Source organism: Mus musculus, chromosome 15 (assembly GCF_000001635.26).
Source record: "Mus musculus strain C57BL/6J chromosome 15, GRCm38.p6 C57BL/6J".
Lineage (NCBI taxonomy): Eukaryota > Metazoa > Chordata > Mammalia > Rodentia > Muridae > Mus > Mus musculus.
Window position 1 is genome coordinate 98,699,230 of NC_000081.6, and position 24,631 is coordinate 98,723,860.

The 24,631-nt window shown below is 47.7% G+C and overlaps 1 protein-coding gene across 2 annotated transcripts; it reads left to right on the plus strand.

Annotated features, from left to right (window-relative positions):
• Window positions 1-8,964: 8,964 nt before the first annotated feature.
• Window positions 8,965-24,111, plus strand: Ccdc65 (coiled-coil domain containing 65). Of its 2 annotated transcripts, NM_153518.2 has the most exons (8): window positions 8,965-9,307; window positions 9,826-9,993; window positions 18,195-18,364; window positions 19,483-19,621; window positions 21,355-21,552; window positions 21,729-21,947; window positions 23,289-23,441; window positions 23,585-24,111. In NM_153518.2, exons 1-8 carry the CDS (start codon window positions 9,167-9,169, stop codon window positions 23,876-23,878), a joined length of 1,482 nt encoding a protein of 493 aa, NP_705738.1. In that variant the 5' UTR covers window positions 8,965-9,166; the 3' UTR covers window positions 23,879-24,111. The 2 variants fall into 2 exon arrangements, with proteins under 2 accessions (NP_705738.1, NP_001351773.1); NM_001364844.1 differs by lacking the exons at window positions 18,195-18,364; window positions 19,483-19,621; window positions 21,355-21,552; ... (1 more) ...; window positions 23,289-23,441; window positions 23,585-24,111 and adding an exon at window positions 11,550-11,641.
• Window positions 24,112-24,631: the final 520 nt, after the last annotated feature.

Consider the following 24,631-nt stretch of genomic DNA (forward strand, 5'->3'; position numbering starts at 1 on the left):
GTATCTGTGATAGTTGTATACTCAATAAACACACACCGAATGAATGGCTAAGCCTCCCCCTCATTAGGATTTTTTTCAATGGGGGGGAAAAAACAGCAACACTCAAAAAAAAAAAAAAAATCTCGAGAGAAGACTGTGGGAAATTAAGCGTTGATTACTTCAGCCGCCTATCCTGTGACTTTAAGCTCAGCGGAGCCCACCGCTTAAGACCCACACTTCAGGGGCTCTCAACCTTTGCCAGCACCCATCTCCTGTCCTGAAATCCACCGACTGCGCCTTTGCAGCATAACAGCTGAAAAGAACCTGAAGCCAGGGGAGCGAGCCCAGGGCGCCTGGCACGGCTTCTGTGAGGGAGACACTGCCCCCTGCCGGCCGCTCGGCTCGCTCATCCCGGGGAGAGCCAGGCAGTTCAAGCGCGCACCCGTGGGATGCCAGGCAGAGGGGGTGTGGACCGGACGAAACCCCGCACTGGACAGGCTTCCCGCCAGCGACCTGGCTTGAGTCTGGGGAGGCTGTGCTTGCTTCCCTGGGTTCGAGTCTCCCAGGTTAGCGGGGCAGGGGCGAGGCGGCTGTGGAGGTGCTGAAGGAGCTCCAGGGAGGTCCGGTCTCTCAGACTTGGTTTTCTCAAGGGCCCTGCTGCGACACCTTTCCATTCTGAGACAATTCTCTCCAGCGCCTACACTTGGCGAGCGGTGTACCAGCCTCCCCATCACCATGGAAACAGGAGCCTCTGCATCCATCCTAGAGCAGATTCGCGAAGCTATGGGAAGAATCTGGATTTGGGAAAGAGATGAAAAACGCAGAGGGAGGGTCATTAATATTACCGTGGAGCGTGTGCCTTGTGAAGGTGTTGAGAAGACGTTAATGCGTCCTCTCAGACCATCCAAACTGACCACCTTCTCCTGACATAACCTCTAAGCGTCGCTTTCCTCATTTGTTAAATAAAAATAATAGCAGCACTTACTTCACAAGGCTATGGTACGAATCTTGTTAGGTAACGCACACATAACACTTAAGTCAGCCCTTAGCACGTAAGGAATGCTCAAAGATACGGTTATTGGATATGTTTCTGCATACTTATTATTTAGGTATTTATTCTTCCTGCTGCTAAATCGCTAGTCCCTTGATAATAATGCCTTTTGGGCCAGGCATGGTGGTACACAACTGTAATCCCAGCACTTCAGAGGTGGAGGCAGGAGGATCAGGATGTTCCAGGTTAGCCTTAGCTACATAACATGTTCAAAGCCAACCTGGAAATGAAACCTCCATCTTAGGAGGAGGAGGAGGAGGAGGAGGAGGAGGAGGAGGAAGAGGAGGAGGAGGAGGAGGAAGAGGAGGAAGAGGAGGAGGAAGAAAAATAGAAAAATCATAAAATTTCCTGTTTGGTCTCTTCTCTCTGTCTTGTCTCTCTCATGTGTCTTTGTCTCTCTCTTGTGTGTCTCTGTCTCTCTCTTGTGTGTCTCTCTGTCTCTGTCTGTCTGTCTGTGTGTGTGTTTCTCTCTGTTTCTGTCTGTCACTGTCTCTCTGTCTCTCTCTGTCTCTGCCTCTGTGTCAGTCTTTGTCTGTCTCTGTCTGTCTATCTGTCTCCCTCTCTCTCTGTCTGCCTCTGTCTGCCTCTGTGTCTCTCTCTGTCTGCCCCTCTCTATTTGTCTCTCTGTCTGCCTCTGAGTCTCTGTCTGTCTGTCTCTGTCTCTCTGTGTGCTTTGTACAAGCATGAGTATGTAGATCAGCTTGTATAATCATTCCCAGAAATAGAGACCAGGACACATACTGGGCATCTTCCTCTACTGTTCTGTTCTTCTTGCCTTAGGACAGGATCGCTTGTGAACTGGAAGTTCACCATGTTGGCTAGAATAGCTGGCCCACAAGATTTCAGGATCTACCTGGCTTCACCCACAAAACTGGGGTTACAGATACAACACAACCATGACAGCCTTTTTACTTGTGTGTACTAGATTCAAATTCTGGTACTCATGCCTGCAGAGCAGGGGATTTCACCACTGAGCCGTCTCCCTGGCCCTCTGTCTGCTTTTCATCATGGCTATTCCTTGGATTCCCAAATTCTAGCCATGCTTGCCCTGGCACCGTAGGCTGCCACCCCATTTCTCTGAACACTGCGCTCTCCATACAGAGTGTCCTGTGGTTTGCTGTGGACTCTAACCCAGGTCTCTCTCCCCTCTTTGTCTCCATTACCTTCCTCCTTCCAGAAGCTGTGGGATTTTAATAGCTTGCCTACTCTGTGGTTTTTCTCTCAAAATCTAATGAAATGGTCCTCAAGTCTAGGAAGGAAAGAAGAGAGGAAGGAGAGAGGGAGGGAGGCAGGGAGGTTTGGTTCTGTAAAGCCAGCACACAGTACCTGTTTCATTATCTCCTTTTTGTCCCTGCACCCAGCACAATGTCACAATCAGAACCTCATTTTGGTGGCATTAATCCTTGGTGCAAGAGTTTCTACATTAAGTCAACCCTTACATGTGGGCCCCTGGACTTCATCAAAATGGAAGCAAAAACTCTTTACTGAATTTGATAACAAGCCAGGGCTGGGTGCCTAGGAATGGCATTTTGGCTACTGAAGAGGCTAATACAGGAAGATCAAAAATTTAAGGCCTGCCTGAGATGTGGAGTAAATAAATTCAAGGCCAACCTGGGCAAATCTGTAAGGACCTACCAAAAGAAAGAAAGAAAGAGAGAGAGAGAGAGGGGGAGGGAGGGAGGAGAAGGAAGGAAGGAAAGGGGGAAGGAAGGAAGAGAGAGAGAAAGAAAGAAAGAGAGAGAGAAAGAAAGAAAGAAAGAAAGAAAGAAAGAAAGGAAGGAAGGAAGGAAGGAAGGAAGAGGAGGAGGAGGAGGAGGAGCTGAGTGTGGTGGTTCCCCTTTAAGCCATACACTGAGGAAGCAGAGGCAGTTGGATCTCTGACTTTGAGGTCTATCTGATCTAATAGGGTGGTCCAAGTCAACCAGATTTACATAGTGACACCTTGTCTCAAAACAAAACCAAAATGGACTTTAAACAGGACACACACACACATTTACACTTTTTTTTTTTTTGAGGCAGGGTATTATGTAGCTCAGGATAGCTTTGAGTTTTCTATACATTTTATGCTGACCTTGAACTCGAAATCCTCCCAACTGCTGGGGCTTAAACATGTGTTCCACTATCCCTGACTTATGTGACATTAGGAAGAATTATGGGAGATCTAAGTAGAAGAATGTCTAATGATCTTAAGTTAGAAGACGCATTCTCATAGAGCTCCTCAAACTCACTTAGAAATTCCCTGGGATTCCCTTCAAACTCAGGCAGACCGAAAAGACAAGCTGATGCATGAGTTTGTGTAGAAATCAAAGCCCAAAGGATAAGCATGGTGCTCTTTGGAAGGAGAAAGGCTGAGTTCTTTGGTCTAGCATGCATCAGTGACTATAATAAATGTCCAATAATGGAGACAGTGCGCTGTTGGTACAATAATAAACAAATAGCTTCACGGAGCAGAATAAAGGACTTAAACACAACCCAAGTCACGAGTGGATTCTTGATTCGTGGTCAGAATGGAGCGGACCACTGGGAAATGTCTCCAAGGCACAGAGCAGACCCCAGGATCTGACATCAAGGGTGAGGTACAAACATAAGGCAGAAAATAGAAAATAGGGTAGGAACCAACCTTCCTCAGATGCTATGCAGAAGGGGGTGTGGCTTATGTTGTAGCACTCACCTGGCAAATGCCAGACAACCCTGGGCTCCATCCACAGGACAGGAGAACAAGGAGAAGTGAACAGAGGAAGGCTATTATGATGTTCGAATTAAAAATGTCAGTTAATGCTGGGGTGGGGAGAAATTGTGTGAAGGGGGAGAGGACAGTAATCAAGAGGCCCAGTGAGATGGCTTAGTGGGTAACAGGTATTTGCCACCGAGCCTCAAGAACCAGAATTGACTCTGGAAAGCTATCCTTTGACTTCCACTGCTGTGCAGTGTGTGTGTGTGTGTGTGTGTGTGTGTGTGTGTGTGTGTGTGTGTGCATTGGCATATACATATGTGCTGGTTCTCTGAAAGCCAAGATCGATGGGTCAAGAAATCAAGAACTAGATACACCTGGAAAAGGTGGCACCTTCCTTTAATCCTAGCATTTGGGAGGCAGAGGCAGTCAGATACCTGTGAGTTCAAGGCTAGCCTGGTCTACAGAGTTCCAGGACAGCAAAGGCTATCCTGAAAAGATATCCCTGAGAAACCCAGTCTTGAAAAGAAAAGAAAAGAAAAGAAAAGAAGAGGAGAGGAGAGGAGAGGAGAGGAGAGGAGAGGAGAGGAGAGGAGAGGAGAGAAGAGAAGAGAAGAGAAGAGAAGAGAAGAGAAGAGAAGAGAAGAGAAGAGAAAAGGATAGAAATGAGCTAACACTTGGGAGGTGGAGACAAAAAGATCGGGAGTTCAAGGACATCCTTAGCTACATAATGAAGCCAGTCTGGGTTACAAGACAGCACATTTCAAAAAAGAAAAGAAATGAGGCATGAAGAAAGAGAGGGAAAGAAGGCAGAAAAGAGAAAAGAGATGGAGGAGCTAGGACTGGGAGGAGTGGCAGGACACGGCTCACTGATTCCCTAGCAAACATTTTCCTGTTCCCCCGTTCTGCTTGTCTCGCTCCAGGGAGGAAAGCTTCCCTTGGGAGATACACAGTGATTTTATAGAACCAGAAGGTGAGACTGAGCCTCCGCTACTTTGAGCTCTTTATGACTTTGAATCAGCAGACCAAGAGCAGAGTTACGGTGTTGTTGGAAATAACTGATCTCCATCACGCAGGAGAAACTGGAACACTACTGTGTGATGAAGGGAGGTAAGAAGAAGAAGTCTGAAATGCAGAACAACGTCTCTTAGGGCCTCGCCTAATCGTGCCTTGTCAGTGGCAAAGGCAAGTGGAAAAATGACAACAGTGTAGTCAGAACAGCGAGGAGCCCAGATCCTTCAGAAATCCCAGCAGATAAGCAAGCATGGCCTGTATAGATGCTTAGTGTATGCAAGCGCAATGCAGAATGCACAGTGGAGGCATACATTTTTTTGCAACCTATTTTTAAATGGGGTTGAACCTCCCTCCCCTCTAGCCCACCACCCAGTAGAGGTAGTGGAAGAGAATAATTATTAGGATATGGGGGAAGTGGATCTGTTTAGCAATAGTTCTTTAGGGGTGAGCTCCATCTTCTTTGGCAGCAGTTCAATCCCATAGCAAACACCAAATACGACTGAGCAGCTGCAGACCAGTCCTCTAGGCAGGCAGACACGGGGCACGAACCGACAACTGTAGTTCAATCCTGAAAACCGCAAGGCTCACCAACTGGCCTGAGGCGAGGCCATGGAAGGGACAAGCTGCTGCAGGAATGTCACAAGCAGTTCTTGGGCGGGTTTCTCTCAATGACTGCATTACCACAAGTGAGCTCAACAACACTATGTCGGGTGAACCAATACATACCTGTCATTAGCAAAGCAAAGAACGACAAGACAGAGCAAACCAAATTAATGCTTCAGCGCTCATCCCCCACTGCCGGTGGGGTCAGATTTATACTCCTTCACCAAGCATCCTTTCACGTGTCTGCTATAGACAAACATCCTTTCTCCTGTGTGCCCTGACAAAACATCATTTGACATAACCAGCTTTCTAAAGAAACTAGAAGTTCCCACGTGTGGAGAAGAGGAGGTGATTATAACAAATGTGACCATAAGACCTGGTAGAGAACGGAGAACTGTAAGTATTGCTGTTGCACTTTGGTGTAACTGTTTTGCTCATAAGACGTCAGCCAGGCATGATGACGAACACCTTTGATCCCAACACTGGGGAGGGAGAGGCGGATGGATCTCTGTGAGTTCATGGTTAGCCTGGTCTGCATAGCAAGCTCCAGGCTAGCTTGGGCTACATAGAGACCCTTCAAATAAACAAACAAAAATGATAGTGGTGATGGTGTTAATAAAGCATAATGATTACATAGAGGCATGTTCTGCCTGCATGCATATGTTATAGCACTTGCAGGTATTGCTGGAAGGGGACAGAAAAGGACATCAGACCCTTGGAACTGGAGTTACTGATGGTTGTAAACTGTCATGTGATAGTTAAGAACCCAGCCAGCATCCCCTGCAAGAGCCACACATGGCCACTAGTCATGGCTTCAGGGCCCCAGTGATTTTTTGTTCTTTTGTTTGTTTGCTGAGACTGAGTATCTCTAGGTAGCCCTGGAACTTCTAATATAGACCAACCTGGCCATGAACTCACAGAGATCCACCTGCCTCTGCCTCTTGAGTGCTGAGGCTAAAGTGGTGTAGTCACCACCACACACATCTTCAATGACTTCTCTCTCTCTCTCTCTCTCTCTCTCTCTCTCTTTCTCTCTCTCTCTCTCTCTCTCTCTCTCTCTCTCTCTCTCTCTCTCTCTCTCTCTCTCTCTCTCCCTCCCTCTCTCTCTCTGTCTCTGTCTCTCTCTGTCTCTCTCTCAAGATTTATTTATTATATATAAGTACACCGTAGCTGTCTTCAGACACACCAGAAGAGGGCATCAGATCCCATTACAGATGGTTGGTTGTGAGCCACCATGTGGTTGCTGGGAATTGAACTCAGGACCTCTGGAAGAGCAGTCAGTGCTCTTAACCACTGAGCCATCTCTCCAGCCCAAGCACTTACTGCTTACAGTCTAGAGACCAAGAAGTCTACTAATACAGAGCTGAGAGATCTGGAATCTGTAAAGGAAACCCCTGGAAGGCTGTCTTCTGGTATATTCAAAGACCCCAAGAGACAGCACTTGTCTCTGTCTTCTTCTTCTTCTTCTTGAATTTAGTTGTTGTTGTTTTGTCTACATATATGTCCGTGTACCACAAACATGCCTGGGACCTGAGGAGGCCTGAAGAAGAAGTGAGATGATTGTTAGCAGTCCTGTGGGTGCCAAGAATTGATCCTGGGTACTCCAGAAGACCAGCCAGTGCTTGCTCATAAGTACTGAGCTATCTCCCAGTCCAGCCTCTTTCTCTTCTAAGGACACTGATCCAATCCAGGGAGTGCACTTTCATGGTAGTCCAAACTTCATCACTTCCCAAGGGTTCTACCTCTACTCTTTTCAAGACAGGGTCTCTCTGTGTATCTCTAGCTATCCTGAAACTCACTCTGTAGACCAGACTGTCCTCGAACTCAGAAATCCACCTGCCTCTGTCTCTTGAGGGCTGGGATTAAAGGGATGTGTCACAAACACCCAAGTACCTGTTAGTAGACGTTGGGGTTGCAACAGTTCCCTACTTTTTTGCCTTTGTAGCTTTGTTTTCCTAAATGTCTCATATAACATTCACAATAATACTGTCACCGCCAGCAGGGACTACAGCTCAGTGATGTGATCAGAGCAGCCTAAGGAGGCTCCGGGGAAGCTATGGGGACTTCTTCTAACTCAGGTCCTCTTGGCTATGTCTACCACAGAAAAGAATTCCAGGATGAGTCAGAGTGAGGAAAAGCTGGCTTACTGATGAGACAGAAAAACAGACAGACAGACAGACAGACAGAGACACAAGAGAGAGACAGAAGACTGAAGAGCAGGCATGAGAAGGGCACAGCTGGCTGCCTGGAGGTCACAGTGTGTGATTGGGGGCTTCGATGCTGCTTCAGGTGCAGATATTCCTAGGAGGGAGTGTGCACTGGTGTACATCTTTTTGTTAGCCACAGATTTTGCCCTTGAAAAGTAGGGTTAAAAAAAAATTTTTTTTAAGGAGCTGAAGAGGGCTGGTGAGATGGCTCAGTGGGTAAGAGCACCTGACTGCTCTTCCGAAGGTCCGGAGTTCAAATCCCAGCAACCACATGGTGGCTCACAACCTCCCTCATCTGGAGTGTCTGAAGACAGCTACAGTGTACTTACATATAAATAAATAAATCTTTTTTAAAAAAGGAGCTGAAAAGATGGCTCAGCGGTTAAGAACACTGGCTGCTCTTCCATAGATCTTGAGTTCAATTCCCATCAACTCACAACCATCTGTCATGGGGTCTGATGCCTTCTTCAGGCAAGCAGGTATACATGCAAATGAAGCACTCACACATTTAGAGAGAGAGAGAGAGAGAGAGAGAGAGAGAGAGAGAGAGAAACAAATTTAAGCTGGAAGTGATGACTCCTACATTTGATCCAAGCACTGGGGGTGGGGGATGTGGGGCGAGGCAGAAGTAGATGGATTTCTATCTATACAGTGAGTTTCTGGCCATCCAGGGCTACACTGAAACACTGTCTTAATTTTTTAGTAAGATTTATTTATGTGTATTTGCGTTTCTCTTGCATGTATATGTGTGGACCATGTGTCTACCCCATGTCCACAGAGGTCAGATGAGGGAGTCAGATCCCCTGGGACTGGAGTTATGAACAGTCATGAGCTGCCCATGTGGGTGCTAGGAACCAAACCCAGGTCTTCTGCAAGAGTGGCAAGTGCTCTTTGCCTCTGAGCCATCTCTCTATCACTAAGGAGACAATTTACAAAATATTTTTAAATATTTTATGTGTATGTGTGTTTGTGCACGTTAATGCAGCGTCCACCGAGGCCAGAAAGGCGTGTTTTGATCTCCTGAAACTGGGGTTCCAGGTGCTTGTGATCTCAGACCATTGGGCTTGGCAGTACCTCCCTTACCCAGTGAACCATCTCATTATTTGTATGTATGTGTAAGTGGTTTTGACCTGTTCTACGAAATCCGATGCTGTCTTCTGACCTCTGCAGGCACCAGGCATGCGCACGGTGCTCAGACACACACGTGGACAAACCAGGCATACACCAAATTAAAAAGTAAAATGGAAAAACTATTTGAAGACATTTATTATTTTTTTAAGAGAGACTAGGGTTCTTGATTTAAAAAAAAAAAAAAAAAAAAAAAAAGCCTACTTAAAAGAACTGACTGCGGTCCTCCGGCATGCAGGGGGCGCTGAAGTAATGCTGCCTCCCTATTTCTCACCCCGCGGTCTTAGCGAAGGTCCTTGTTGCTAGGAGACAAGATGCGTCTTTCTGTTCTCCAGCTGGGAGTCGGGTGTCGCCTGAGCACTCTTGGCGTGGAGGACAGAGGTCTAAGGCCCCATTACCTTAGCTCCAGAAGGTCCCTCCCTGTCTATGGGAAGTTTTTCTTTCTAATTCCTCACAAGTGGCTCGTAGCAGCAGGCAGAGGCTCCTTGCCCGGACCCAGTCCGCAGCCCAGCCATGTCTAAAAAAGGAAAAAAGCCCAAGTTGCCCAAGGCACCCCTGTCCGAGGAAGATCAGCTGCTTATATTTCAGCAAAAGATGCTGGCTGACGAAGAGGCAGCCAAGAAGAAAGAGAGACTCCTCACCCAGTTCTTGAAGGTGATGCTCGTCTGCAGTGTGTCCTGCCCAAACCCCCAAACCCCCAAACCCACCGCCCATGCACTGGTACCGTTGCCTGGGGTCGCGTCCTTGTGGCAGGCTCATTTTCATCCTTTCCTATCCCTCTGAAGTCCTTGGTCCCAAAATACATGGGCTTCAGACAACATTGGTTTTTGCCTAGGGCATTCTCTGTGAAACATGGGGGAGGGGAGAATTGAGTTTGGCAGTATCAACCGAGCCCCCAGAATTAGGACAGTGGATGCTGTCAGGTGTCCAAATTCAGCTGTCTTGAATTCTGAGGTTGGGTCTGGAGTGGGGTCGTTAGAAACTCTTCTCTGATGCTTCACCCTGAAGGGAACCCATTCATTGGAAACCACAAACAGGAGCCCCCGAGTGTTGGCTGCCAAGGGCTTTGTTTGTGAGAATACACGGGGACTGGTATTTTTCAGCGTGGTATCGATAGCACCGAGGTGGACCTTTCGCCTTGGCTGAAACGCATGTGATTACTCCTCCCTCAGGACAAGTTGGCCAAAGAAGAACACAACAGCGCTCTAAACCTTAATAAGATTAACACGCAGTGGAGAACCATCCTCAGGGAGGTGAAGACCAGAGAGCTTCACCAAGACATCGAGATCCTCAGCCAGACCTTTGAACGCGTGGTGGACTGTAAGGACAGCGTCATCAAGGTATGCACCCTCTCGGGCGTGGTGGCGCACACCTTTAATCCCAGTACTCGAGAGGCAGAGGCAGGTGGATTTCTGAGTTCAAGGCCAGCCTGGTCTACAGAGTGAGTTCCAGGACAGCCAGGGCTACACAGAGAAACCCTGTCTCAAAAAGACCCCCCCCCAAAAAAAAAAAGAAAGAAAGAAAGAAAGAAAGAAAGAAAGAAAGAAAGAAAAAAGAAAAGGGAAAGGGAAAAGGGAAAAAAGAAGGAAAAGGAAAAGGAAAAAGGGAAAAAAAAAAAAGTATGCACTCTCTCCAGAGAGCAGGCGGGGATGGCTTCCAGACCTTCCTAGGTAGAATGGGCCTAGTGAATTATTTATTATTTATTGTTGTTATTGCTGCTGCTGTTACTATTATTATTAATTATTATTTTGAGACAAAGTCATGTATCCTATTATTGTTATTACTATTATTATTACTTTTGAGACAAAGCCATGCTTTCCTATAATGGCCTCAGACTCACACGTAACAGGATAGATAACCGTGAACTCCCCACCCTCCTACCCCAACTTCCCAACTGCTGGAGTGGCAGGTGTGAGCTACACAGCTGGATCTACCTAATCAGCCTTCAAGCCTTCACCAGGCACAGGCTGTGACAAACGTGGCCTATTGGTTCTAATCACTGTCACTGAGATGAGAAAGGAATTTCTGAGCTGTAACTCTTCTCCCCTACCTTAGAGGCTCTGAATCCTATGGGGCAGCCAGCATCACCAGCAACTTGAACTCAGGCCCACGCCTTTATTTCAGTATCCGAAGGCTCAGTTCCAGAGAAGGAAGCTGACCTATCCAGGGTTGTCCAGTTCCAGGCAGAAGCCGAGAGGACTCTCGTGTGGATATTTTGTTCTTTCTGAAGGGTCTCACTCTGTAACTCTGGCTGTCCTGAAACTTGCTATGTAGCCAAGGCTGGCCTCAAACTCACAGAGATCCACCTGCCTGTGTAGGTGCTTTGGCCTAGTCCACTGCCTCATTCAAACAGTTTGGCCTCCTTGATTTAACATCAGAGGCTCTGGACAAGGTCGGGAAGCCCTCCCTCACAGAGGTAAGAGCAACTCTGGATTTCCAAACCATTCAATCAGCCATCTTAACGCTCTTTTGGAGAGAGACAGGAGACTGAAACAGACTTGTGTAGCCCAGATGGCTGTAATTAGCAATCTTCCTATTTCTGCCTCCCAGAAACTGGGATTATTGGAGGTGCCATCAGCCCGGATCTGCATATGCTCTTAAGAAATTCCTGAATCACTCTCATCTTTTAAGGGATTTTGATGCATCCATTTCTTAAAACCTATGGGTATGGGGGCTGGAGGGATGGCTCAGAGGTTACCGGTAACCACACGGTGGCTCACAACCATCTAGAATGAGATCTGGCGCCCCCTTCTGGCCGGCAGACACATGCAGGCAGAATGCTGTATAAATGATAAATCTTTAAAATCCTGTGTGTATGGTATGTGTGGGGGCGGTACATGCCCGTGGAGGTCAGAGAGAACCTTGTGGCATCAGTTCTTTCCTTCTACCTCCCTAGGTTTAACTGCTTCCTTGGCTCGGCGTGTCTCCACCTCCCACTTTTAAAGTTCCTGTGGTTTAAGCAGAAATAAAGCCTGTGTATGGGCCTTCTATTCTCTGTATTCCCTGTACAGCCTGGCTTTGGGATTGGTGACCTTGATGGCCACCTTGCTGCCCTTCCCAGAGAAGCCTTGGGAATCTGGGGGGCTGTGGGGGGACATCGATGAGGTTTGTCAGGTGAGGGTGGCACGTCCAGCCCCTTGATGCTGGGGACCAGAGGTTTACAGAGTCCCTGGGCAGCACACGCTTGCTTTGCTTGTCGGTCTCATGACCAGTGCTGAGCCTCAGCATCTTCTCCGAAACCTACTGATGGCCCCGAATTTCTGTTTAGTCCTGACATATGGCCGGACTTATGCCGGAGGAAATTCTTGGCCCCCCTTTTCATTATCTCAGGCTTCACTAAAGATCTGAGTGGAGCCACAATCCATGCAGGCGGCCAACTTGAAGGTGGCACCAAGGAGTTTGGGGGCGGGGGGAGGCGGGGTTACAGCTGCTTTTATTTGTTTTTCTTTTTCTTTCTTTGGGTGTTTTGTTTTGTTTTGTTTTGTTTGTTTTTTGGTGTTTTGTTTTGTTTGAGATAGGACCCTTGCTGGCTTGGAACTGGCTGTGTAGATCAGGCTAGTCTCAAACTTAGAGAGATCTACTTGAGAGGTCTACTGTCTCCTGAGTGCCAGAATTAAAGACATGCGCCATCATCAGTCCCAGTTTGTCCCTGTTTCAACCCTACCTTTTACAGACTACCTGTTCACTGACTCCTCTTAATCTTTTCTTCTCTCTTTCTTTTTCTAAAGATATCTTTTACTTATTTTATGTATATGAGTACACTACAGCTCTACTGATGGATGTGAGCCATCATGTGTTTGCTGGGAATGAAGGTTGCTCACTCTGGTTCGCTCTGGCCTAAAGATTTATTTATTATTATACCTAAGTACACTGTAACTGTCTTCAGACATACCAGAAAAGAGCATCAGATCTCATTATGGATGGTTGTGAGCCACCATGTGATTGCTGGGATTCAAACTCAGGACCTTCAGAAGAGCAGTCAGTGCTCTTAACCACTGAGCCATCTCTCTAGCCCCCTAATATTTTCTTCTCGAACAAAACTTCACAGTGACAGCAGATATTCACTGTACATCTTTCCTTCTGCCTAAGCCTTGCAGGGGTGAGGAGTCAGTAGGCCCAGGGCTGCTTCACACTGCTGGTTTTTGTGTTTTCTTTTTAAAAAGTTATTTATTTTTATTTTATGTGCATTGGTGTTTTGCCTGCATGTGTGTCTGTGTGAGGGTGTCAGGTTCCCTGGAACTGGAGTTACAGACAATTGTGAGCTGCCATGCAGTTACTGGGAATCAAGCCCAGGTCCTCTGGAAGAGCAGTCAGTGTTCTCAACCTCTGAGCCATCTTTCCAGCTGTCTTAGTCAGGGTTTCTATTCCTGCACAAAAGCATGACCAAGAAGCAAGATGGGGAGGAAAGGATTTATTTGGCTTACACTTTCACACTGCTGTTCATCACCAAAGGAAGTCAGGACTGGAACTCAAGCAGGTCAGGAAGCAGGAGCTGATGCAGAGGCCATGGAGGGATGTTCTTTACTGGCTTGCCTCACCTGGCTTGCTCAACCTGCTCTCTTATAAAACCCAAGACTACCAGCCCAGAGATGGTCCCACCCACAAGGGGCCTTTCCCCCTTGATCACTAATTGAAAAAATGCCTTACAGTTGGATCTCATGGAGGCATTTCCTCAACTGAAGCTCCTTTCTCCGTGATAACTCCAGCTGTGTCAAGTTGACACAAAACTAGCCAGTACACCAGCCCCAGCCTCCCCGACCCTCCAGTGCTGGGGAGCAAACCCAGAGCCTTGGACAAGCTAGATGAGTCCTCTATCACTAAGTCACACACTCAGCCCTGGAGGCTTTAGACTTGGTGTGTGTGTGTGTGTGTGTGTGTGTGTGTGTGTGTGATGTGTGTGCATGTGCGTTGTACGGACACATGTGTCTATGTAGGCCAGGGATTGCTACCACATATTTTTCCATCTTTTTGTTTGTTTTTAGAACATGGTGCACTTGGGCCGTAGAGAAGCCTCAGCAGTTACGAACGACTGTCGTTCTTGTAGAGGAGTCAGGCTAGATTCCCATCATCCACCTGGGGTACAAGCACCTTAACTCCAGTACTGGGGGGCAGAGGCAGGTGGGTCTCTGAGTTTGAGGCCAGGCTGAGCTAGAATGAGTTCAGGGACAGCCAGGACTACCCAGAGAAACCCTGTCTCAAACAAACAAACAATGATTGTGCTGGGAAACCACCACACTCAGCTACCTTATAACAACAACAACAACAAAACCCACAAAAATTGAACTTTGTGTGTGCGCATGAGTGACGTGTGTGCATGTGTGTGTGCGCGCGCGCGTGTATGTGTGTGTGTACGCGCGCGCGCGCGCAGATGACGTCTGTGAGTGGGTGTGCATGTGCTACAGAACATGTACAGAGGCCAGAGAACAACCTGTGGAGTCTGTTCTCTCCTACCTGTAACGTGGGATTGAACCCGTCTCTGAAACCATACAGCAAGCTTTTCCACCCACTGAACCATCTTGCCTCACCCGGTGCTTCTCCAGACTTTCTGAAAGTCAGCAAATAAGAATCAGATCCTTTGGGCTGGAGAGATGGCTCAGTGGTCAAGAGCACTGACTGCTCTTCCAAAGGTCCTGAGTTCAAATCCCAGCAACCACATGGTAGCTCACAACCATCCTTAATGAGATCTGACGCTCTCTTCTGGTGCATCTGAAGACAGCTACAGTGTTGTACTTAGCATAATAATAAATAAATCTTTAAAAAAATTCAGATCCTTTAACTATAAGTAGGGTCTCTCTATGTAGCCCTGATAGCCCCGGAGCTCACTATGTGAACCAGGCTGAGCCAAACTCGCAGAGATCCGCCTGCCTCTGACCCCTGACTGCTGGGATTAAAGGCGTGCGCTGCTGTGCTTATTTTCCAATCTAGGCAGTGTTGATCCTTGCTGGTGCTCAAACTTTCTGGTTTTTGTTTTGAAATTCTCTGAGCGTCCTTTCTTCCCTAGTGAAAGTGTTTCAGTTACCTCTTGATAATAATAAACCACCCCGAGCTAGTAGCTTACAACAGTTTCATCATTACGTTTTGCGGTTCTGTGGATAGCCTGAGCTATGTAGCTCTTCGTGCTAGGGACCTAGCCAAGGACTCAGAGCACACTAGACAAACAGGCAACTGCCCGGCCACTGGGCTCCTTCCTGCTGTGCAGCCGTTCACACCAAGGCAGCCTCATTAAGACTCAGGAAGTTCCTGAAACAGAAGATTCACAAGGCCCCTCTCCCAAGTTTATGTCAACAGAAACTACTAGGGAGAAGGGACCCTCAGACCAGCTGAGCTGTGGAGCTCTGGGATGTGGCTCTTGTCAGCCCTCCCTCTTCCTCCCCCCCCCCCCCCCGTAAGTGACTAAATGATTCATGGAGGTGGACTTTGGCACAGTCTCTCTCCTATGGTGTAAGTAGATACTTGTTCCTCTTTCTCCAGGAAAGCTACACAACATAATATCCTTGGACCCATGAAAGACAAAGGCGATTGTCTTTCACAAGCAAGAATGCTGTCAGGATGCCCTTGCCACTACAGTCACCTCAGTCTGACTGGCTTGGCGTAGGCTCAGCTGTCAGTCAGGAGAGCTGTTGACTAGAATTCATATGACCTCTCCATGGGCTGTGGCTTTCTCCCAGCTTGCTGGCTCCATTCCTGGAGGAAGCATTTCCAAGAACGGGCATTCCAAGAGGCAGGAAGTGGCAGGGCAGACTCAGGGCTGTGTTGGAAGCGTCACAGTGCCAAGTACAGTTTTCACCTCTTCTGTCGCGTTCCACGGTCATGAGGTGGCTCAAATTCAAGAGAAACCCATCTTCAGTCCCAACTCCTTCCTGCCTTCCCTTCTCCTTTTTCCCTTCTTCCTCTTGAGATGAGAGTCTCACTGACTTCAAATTAATGATCTTTTAAAAAATATTTTATTCTTTCTAAAGTGTGTGTGTGTGTGTATGTGTGTGTGATGGGGTGTGCATGTGAGTGCAAATGACTACAGAAGCCAGAAGACAGCGTCGGATCCCTTGGAGCTAGACTTGCAGGTAGGTGTGAGACACCAGACTTCAGTGCTGGGAACTGAACTCAGGTCTTTGTGAAAAGGAACAAGTGTTCTTACCTCTAAGCCATCTTTCAGCTTCCAAACTCATGATCCACTTGCCTCCCAAATGCTGGGACAGTAGGTTTCTGTCATTATATCCAAATGCAAGTCCACCTTTGTGGAGGAATGACAAAGTGACACTGCAGAGAACTGCAGGATGGGAGTGTCCACTCATCTTTTCAGTACAGCATGCCATAGGAAGCCACTTCCCCTTGGCCTCTGAATCACTCTGACATGGCCTGATTGGTCTTTGATAGCTTCTTTGCTTTTTGTTTTGTGCTTGGAGTACTGGGGCTCAAACTCAACCCCTCATGTATGCTAGGCAAACATTCTATCATGGAGCTACATCCCTAACCCCCTAAAATAATTTTTTCCGGATGTGGTGACACACACCTTCAATCCTAGCACCAATAGGAAGGCAGAAGTAGGTGGATCTCTGTGAGCAGAAGGTCAGCTTGGTTTACAGAGTGAGACAGTGGCTCAATATAGATATACATTATATATACACCTATCTGTCTGTCTGTCTGCCTGTCACACACATACACACACACACACACACACACAAAGTCTTGTTAAGTTACTAACGCAGGCTTCAAACTCATTATATAGCCCAGAGAATGTGCAATGCTCCTGCTTCAGTGCCCTGGTGTCACGGGTGTGCAGCACCATGGCCACCTTCCTAATCTATAGAAGATAAACTAGGTTCACATCCTTTTCTGCCCTGAAACATGCAGTTTTCCTGAAACAGGATTCCTGGATCTCTTTAACGGCGGCTCCATCAATGTAATGTTTGTGATCCACGAGATGTTGCTCATTTCACATTACTTTAGAAAAAAAAAATTACTTTCACTTTATCTGTGTGAGTGTCTGTCTGTCTGCATGCATGTTAAATGCACCATATGCATGCAATGCCCATGAAAAAGGCCTTGGAGCCCCTGGAACCGAAGTTACAAATGGTTGAGAGCTGCCATGTGAGTGCTAGCAATCAAAACCTCTGGAAGAAGTCGGGTGTGGCGGCACACACCTTTAATCCTAGCACTTGGGAGGCAGAGGCAGGAGGATTTCTGAGTTCAAGGCCAGCCTGGTCTACAAAGTGAGTTCCAGGACAGCCAGGGCTATACAGAGAAACCCTGTCTCAAAAAACAAAACAAAACCAACCAAACAAAAAAACCTCTGGAAGAGCAGCCAGTGCTCTTCAATGCCCAGCCGTCTTCTCCCTCCTCCTTTTCCTCCCCCTGTTTTTAAAAATAAAGACAGGACTTATGATATAGCTCTGGCTGGCCTAGAACTCCCAATTTGACCAAGCTAAGCCTGAATTCACAGGTATCCACCTGCCTCTGCCTTCTGAGTGGTGGGAATAAAGGCATGGGCCACAGGAACTAGTCCCTGCACTTCTAGATAAGTCTTGGCTTGCAAAGGCTGGAGAGATGGCTCAGTGGCTACAAGCTCCTGCAGTCCTTTCAGAGGACCCGGGTTTGAGTTCTAACACCCACATAAGGAACTCATAACGGCTTGTAACCTTTTTTTTTTAATATAAATAAATAAATAAATAAATAAATAAATAAACAAACATCTTTTATTAGATACTCAAGAATGTTTTTTGGGGGGTTGTTTGTTTGTTTTTGTTTTGTTTTTAAAAGATGTGTCTATTTATTTTATGTATATGAGTACACTGTAGCTGTACAGATGGTTGTGAGCCTTCATGTGGTTGTTGGAAATTGAATTTAGGACCTCTGCTCGCTCCAGTCAACCCTGCTCGCTCAGTCCCTGCTCGCTCCAGCACAAAGATTTATTTATTATTATACATAAGTACACTGTAGCTGTCTTCAGATGCACCAGAAGAGGATGTCAGATCTCATTACCGGTGGTTGTGAGCCACACCATGTGGTTGCTGGGATTTGAACTCAGAACCTTCTGAAGAGCAGTCAGTGCTCTTACCTGCTGAGCCACCTTGCCAGCCTCTGCTTGTAGCTCTTATATCAAGAATTCTGAGGGTCTCTGGCCTTCTGAAGCACCTGAAGTACACTTAACATAAACTTAGAAAGACATGCATACACAAATTAAATCTTCATGTCTAAAGACTGAATGGGAGAGCTGGCATTCCTAAAACCATTAGGAAATATGAGGAAAATGCCAGATACCTAAATCTCTCTCTCTCTGTGTGTGTGTGTGTGTGTGTGTGTGTGTGTGTGTGTGCTGTGTGTGTCTTCCTCACTTGCTGTCCACCTTAGATTTTGAGACAGGAGTTCACTCACCAAACTGGATCAACTGACTGCTTAGTCAGCTAGACCTAGCACCCCTCCCATCTCCACTTCCCTCAAACCTGAGAGTACAGGGTGGGTGCTGAGGACCTGGCTGCCCCATCTCCCCAGCCTCTCACGGATGCTACGTGGCCGGCACAGTCATTCTCTTCCCCCTGCCCAGTCTCTGGCTAAGGACTTGACTGAAGCTGAGGAGCAGTATGCCCACGCTCTGCGTAGTCACTTGCACAACATTGACCAGCTCTTGACCCTGCAACGACGCCGGCTCGGCCTCCTGGAGGAAAATTACAACATGGAGCTCGAGGTCCTGACCAAAGAGTTTGAGACGGAAAGGTACGGGGGCCAGAGAGTGGAGAGACTAGATTCGGGGGAGTTCTCAGAGACTACGCCTGTAACCAGATACCCAGTACTGCGGGCGGAGCCTCTTACCTGAACCACAATTTCTATGCATACAGGGTCCTGAGATCCTCGTAAATGAGCTGGGGTGACTTACAGCCTTACCTTACCTTTGCCTGCCTCCTACTTCCAACTCAAGATTCTATCCATCTAGCAGTAGACAGGGATAGGAGAGAGATTTCACTGCAAACTTATTTAGGTTTTGGGTTTTGTATCATATGAAGGCATTGCCTATTCAAAAATTAAAATGTTCTTATTCATTCTTTTTTTTTTCCTTCTTTTTTTTTTTGGTTTTTGGAGACAGGGTTTCTCTGTGTAGCCCTGGCTGTCCTGGAACTCACTCTGTAGACCAGGCTAGCCTCAAACTCAGAAATTCACCTGCCTCTGCCTCCCAAGTGCTGGAATTAAAGGTGTGCACCACCATGTCCAGCTCTCTTATTCATTCTTTTTTTTTTTTTTTTTTTAAGATTTATTTATTATTTTATGTAAGTACACTGTAGCTGTCTTCAGACACACCAGAAGAGGGAGTCAGATCTTGTTACGGATGGTTGTGAGCCACCATGTGGTTGCTGGGATTTGAACTCTGGACCTTCGGAAGAGCAGTCGGGTGCTCTTACCCACTGAGCCATCTCACCAGCCCCCCTCTTATTCATTCTTAATGGGGAATAAAACTACACACACACACACACACACACACACACACACACACACACACACACGCACGCACGCACACGCACAAACCTTTTCCTCCCTCCCAGCCAGAGTTTAAAAGTTTGTGCCCTTTAGTTTCATTTTGTTGTTGCTGGTAGTTTGGTTTGTTTGTTTGTTTGTTTGTTTGTCTGTTTGAGACAGGGTTCCTCTATGTCATAGTCCTGGTTGTCCTGGACTCAATTTGTAGACCAGGCTGGCCTCAAACTTACAGAAATCCACCTCCCTCTGCCTCCCAAATGCTGGGAAGAAAGGAGTGCTTCACCACACCTGGCTCGTTTGTAGTTACCCCATGCATTTCTTTGTCATCTTTGTCCTGAGTGCTGCATCCGCCATGTCTCCTACAGGAAATTGATCATTGACCATCATGAGAAGGAGATGCACTACCTACAGGACGTCTTCATGGCCATGGAGCAGAACTACATAGATTCCGAGTATGAGAGCAAGCTGGAGTTCCAGAGCATGTGGGATGACCTTAAAAACAAGGTACAGAAGGAGATAGGGACAGGATCCAGAGAGACGCAGGAAAACTGATCAAGGCAACCAGAACTGGCTGAGAGCCCTAGAGCCAATAAAAGTTCGTTGCCACCAAGGCACCCCAGGGCTTGTGATCTCGTGAAGGCTGCTTGGGAGGCAAGACTGTTCTAAAATGTTATGAGAACTTATTCTTCTCTCTCACGATACATCCTGAGCACAGTTTCCCCTCCCTCCCCTCCTACCAGCTCCTCACCACCTCTCCCCCTGTCCCCTCAAGATCTCCTCCTCCTCCAGTTCCCTTCAGAAAAGAGCAGGTGTCCCAGGGATATCAACTGCACACGGCATATCAAGATATAATAAGCCTAGGCACAAGGGTTGGGTGAGGCAACCCAGTAGGAGAAAAATGGTCCCCAGAGCAGGTGAGCGAGTCAGAGACACCACCGACTCCCTCCGTTAGTTCGAGTCTAAAACAAAACAAAACAAAACAAAACAAAACAAAACAGAGAAGAGATCATCTGGCTTCACCCTTATGGGAAGTAGATGAAGAGACAAAAGCCCGGAGCAGCCGATGACCAGCTGAGTCCCAGTGCTGGTCTGGGATCTGTCCAGTACAGACTAGGTCTGTAGAATCTTGGTCCGGGATGCTTTCCATCACAGGCTCTGCAAACCTGCATGCAGAAGTCGGGGTATAAAGTTCTTGTTTTACTTTAATCAGTCGCTTAACTTACTTTCTTTGAGACAGCAGCTTGCTTTGTCCAGGTTGATCTTGAATTCGCTACATAGTAGAGAATGACCTGGAACTACTGTTTTTGTTTTTAACCATAAACTTCCGGTCCTCCAGCCTCCACTCCCCAGCGTGGAAACTGCTCACCCACCACACCCAACCTTATTCAGGGCTAAGCAGGCGCTCTGCCAGCTAAGGGCTCCAGCCACGACTTTTACTTTTAGCCCATGTTTTACCCTATGATTCGAATAATTTCCTACATGTAAAAACTGAGGCCTTCACGTCAAAATCCAAACCATCCGTTTCCCTTTATTATTTTTATTTTTTAAAGATTTATTTATTTATTTAATGTATATGAGTACACTGTAGCTCTACAGATGGTTGTGAACCTTCATGTGGTTGCTGGGAACTGAATTAAATTTTGGTTTCCCTTTAAAGAGTTAAGAGGAAGGGCTGGAGAGATGGCTCAGAGGTTAAGAGCACTGACTGCTCTTCCAGAGGTCCTGAGTTCAAGTCCCAGCAACCACATGAAGACTCACAACCACTGTACAGCTACAGTGTACTTACATACATAAAATAAATAAATCTTTAAAATAAATAAAGAGTTAAGAGATCTGAGGGGGGCTGCGGCAGTGGCAGGTTGTACAGCACTCAGCACTCAGGAGGCAGAGGCAGGCGGATCTTTGAGTCTGAGGCTCCCTAGTCTACAGAGTGAGTTCTAGGACAGCCAGGGCTACAGAGAAACTCTGTCTTGGAAAATCAAAAAGATTAAAAAAAAAAAAAAGAAAAAAAAAGAAAAAAAAAGTTAAGAGATCTCAAACACTAGACCTCACTCTATTCTACGAAGTTGGACCCCCCCATCCCCACCCCTGCTCTCTTGTCCAGGTCGCTATGGACCACCAACCTCACTTCCAACATAAGTCTTTAAACAATGCTCCAGACAGTTCCTAGGGTGCGGTTACTTGCAGGCGTGGACGGGCACTGGCAGGGTAACTAAGCATTTGGATATGCTTCCTAGAATTTAGAAGAGAAGCACTTTCTTCGCCTACAACTGGAGAACATAGTGGAAGATCTGTGGCGGAGGTTCCAGGATGCACTCAAGAATTACACCGACGCCACGGAGGACCGGAAGATCGCCTTTGAGTACCTGAAGGTGAAGGATGAGAAAAGCTCCAAAGAGATTGAGACGCAGATGAAAAAGATCCAGAAGCTGCAGGTCAGTGCGCGCGCACGGGAGCCAGACGCCGCTGCCGTTTCCGCGGGTGCCTCTGTCCATCTTTCCCAGATTGTTTTCGGGCTCTCACTGGGTGGGGTCAAGAGGACAGACTGTGCTCCTAGTCCCGGGTCGGTCTCCCCTTTGACCTGTCTCCCTCTGTCCACGGCTTCTCCTAGGAGACCATAGGTATCCTGAAAGGGAAGATCGTAGCCCACAGCCGCGAAGGGGAATGGCAGAATCAGTGCATCCGGAATAACAAGGAGCTGGTCCACGTGCAGCTTCGAAAACTTAAGGTCCAGAGGACCCAGGCTCGGACCCTATCTCAGGAGAACTTAGTCAAACTCACCCTGGAAAGTAATGCCACCCTCAAGGCCCTGAAGAAGGTCGTGGAAAAGGTAAAGGATAGAGAGAGGGGGTAATCAAGACAAAACGGAGAAACTTGGCTGGAGGCAAACCTGACGGGGGGAGACGTGGGGGCGCCCCCCCCCAGTAAAGTGGACGCTAGCTAGTATTATCTTTTTTGCACCATCCTCTCTTTTAAATTAAGTAATGGGGTTTTTTCGCTTCCTGAGTCCCCCTGCTTTGCAGAAGGCCTTTTCCTCCACTTCTACTGTGTGTGTGTGTGTGTGTGTGTGTGTGTGTGTGTGTGTGTGTGTGTGTGTGTGTGTGTACGCGCGCGGTTTCCTCACCCCCTCAATGCGCTTGCGACTTCGGATCTTCCCCGGCTTTCCATTCTTTAACTGGCAGAGGAAACAAGCTCAACCAAGACCCCTAGGCTGTATTATCTCTAGACTGCATCACTTTGGGGGTTGTCTCTGGATTTCTTCTGAAGACAGTATGGTTCTGGGACCTTATCCTGGGGTCTCTCTTGAGAACTACCGACTCATCAAGCTGCTCCCTGTCACCTGTATGGCAGGCTCCGGAGACAGGCGCTACCACCAAATGGCTGTCCTAAGCTCTGGCTCGCTACCATTGGTCAGGGTTTCTTGTGGCCCCTTAGATAGACCCCTTCGGAGGCACTTTGGCTGCTGTCGCCCCTTTGCCAGCTTGAAGCAGCTAAGTGCAGCAGTCATCATACCCTAAGTCCTCTAAGAGCAGTTAGGGTGACCTCTGAGCTGGGGACAGGGAGGTGGGGATGGCAGACCAGGAGTTGGACGGGATGGGCCCCCTGGTAAGTCAGACAGACAGGGAGAGGAGGATCCATGCTAGATAACAAGGTGGCACATTTCCAAGATGGCTGCTTCTTCCCCAGCCTCCAGACTCTGGCAGCTTTTGTGTCCTCCGGCCAGCAGGCCTCTGCTGATGGACTGGCTCAACAAATTCAAAACCTAATCAGGACATGTCACAGAACAATTAAGGACCAAATGGGCCACTCTATCTGACTTCAAATTGGTCAACCCTAAAGTAGGGGAGGAGAGGGCTTCGGAGCTTTAACCCCATCCCTCCCGTACTCTCAAGAAAAGACTGGATGTTCGGCTTCCAGAGTCTCCTCTGCTTTGCAGAGAGTCTCTTCCTCTGTGTGTCTATTGCAGTTCTCCTCATGCCCAATTAACGCCTTTCTTAATGGCGTTAATTAAAAAAAAAAAAAAGGAATAATGAGTTGTTTGTGGTAAGAATACGAAATGCCAGGATAGCTCTTGGCACAAGGCAAGCACCACACTGAACAGCTTCCCTGGGGCTGGAGCAGGGAGACTCTCTCTGTTTCCCCTAAACCTCCTTTTCATAACTCCCAACAGGGTGAAAAGATCCTTAAGCTTGCTGAAATATGTAGGAAATTCGAAACCGAGGAAGAAAAGGTGCTGCCTTTCTACTCTTCAGTGCTGACTCCCGAGGAGCAGGAAGAGGCCAAGCTCCAGAACCCGGAGGATATCACAGAGGACCTTGCCAAGGTAGAGGGGGAGGATGTGAGTGGGGGCAGCACCGGCTAGTGGGTGAGCGGCGGTGGGCAGCACCGGCTAGTGGGTGAGCGGCGGTGGGCAGCAGGGGCTAACGGGTACCATAACACATCTGTTCCCTCTAACTCCACTCTCAGATTATGATGGACTACGCGGGGATGGAGAACTTCTGGAAGAGATACAACAAGGTGAAACTGGAGGTCCTGAGTCTCCAGCACAGGCGGCTGCAGCTGCTGGATATCAGTAGCAAGCTGCGGGAGATGCTCAAACAGTACTTGGATGGCATCTCCGTGAGCGACGAAGTGCTGAGCCACCTCAACCCGCTCTTCGTAGTAAACCACAGAAGCAACCTACCCCAGCTGCCCCCACCCTCGGCCCAGCCTGTCTACAACGTCATCGAAGCCGCCCACATTGCCTCCCATATCCTGTGACCGGAGAAGGAGACTTCTTTCCTGACCCCTGAAAGGAGGCTTTCTCCTTTTTCCTTTTCTTTTGTGAAACCAGCGTGCTTTGCTCTCATGCTCAGATGGACAGGCACACTCAGACAGACAGACAGACAGACGCTCCAGCTGCTTACTACTTACCACCACTACCCTTACAGTGTAAACGATGACTTCTTTTTTTTTTTAAAGAGATAAATAAATAAAAGTAAAAGAAAAACTTCCCTGTAGTTTGGAAGTTCCTTTAGACAGACAGACAGACAGATAGACAGACAGACAGGCACGGTCACCAGGAGGTGCTGGCAGCAGAACAAACCATTGATCCCAGCAATGGACAAAGGCAGAGGTAGGCAGAACTCTGTGAGTTCCAGGACAGCCTGGAACGCTACACAGTGAGTTCCAGGACAGCCAGGGCTACCAGCCCTAACCCTACCAAGCCAGGTTGAAAAACAACCACAAAACCAACCAAGCAAACACAGGGTCTGGCGCAGGCCTCCGCCTCCTTATGTGGCTGACTCTGTCTGAGCTTCAGATCCTTCTGCCTCCTTTGGGGTCGCAGGCGTGCAGCACACCGGTTCCATTGATCTCAGGGGTTCTGCAACCTAATCTTCCTACCAACAGGGGCCCTCTGCTCAGCCTTGTAAGGTCTTTATTGTCTTAGCTGTGTTTACTTTAAGGATATGAGGAACATGGTCCCACGGAGAGAATGCCTGGGCACTACTAGGAGGCAGAACGTAACTTCCT

Coding starts and splice junctions, on each gene's coding strand:
- Ccdc65 (NM_153518.2), top strand. CDS start 9,167: ATGTCTAAAAAAGGAAAAAAGCCCAAGTTGCCCAAGGCACCCCTGTCC. Junction 19,622..21,354: donor GGGATGACCTTAAAAACAAG/GTACAGAAGGAG, acceptor TATGCTTCCTAG/AATTTAGAAGAGAAGCACTT. Junction 21,553..21,728: donor AAAAGATCCAGAAGCTGCAG/GTCAGTGCGCGC, acceptor GGCTTCTCCTAG/GAGACCATAGGTATCCTGAA.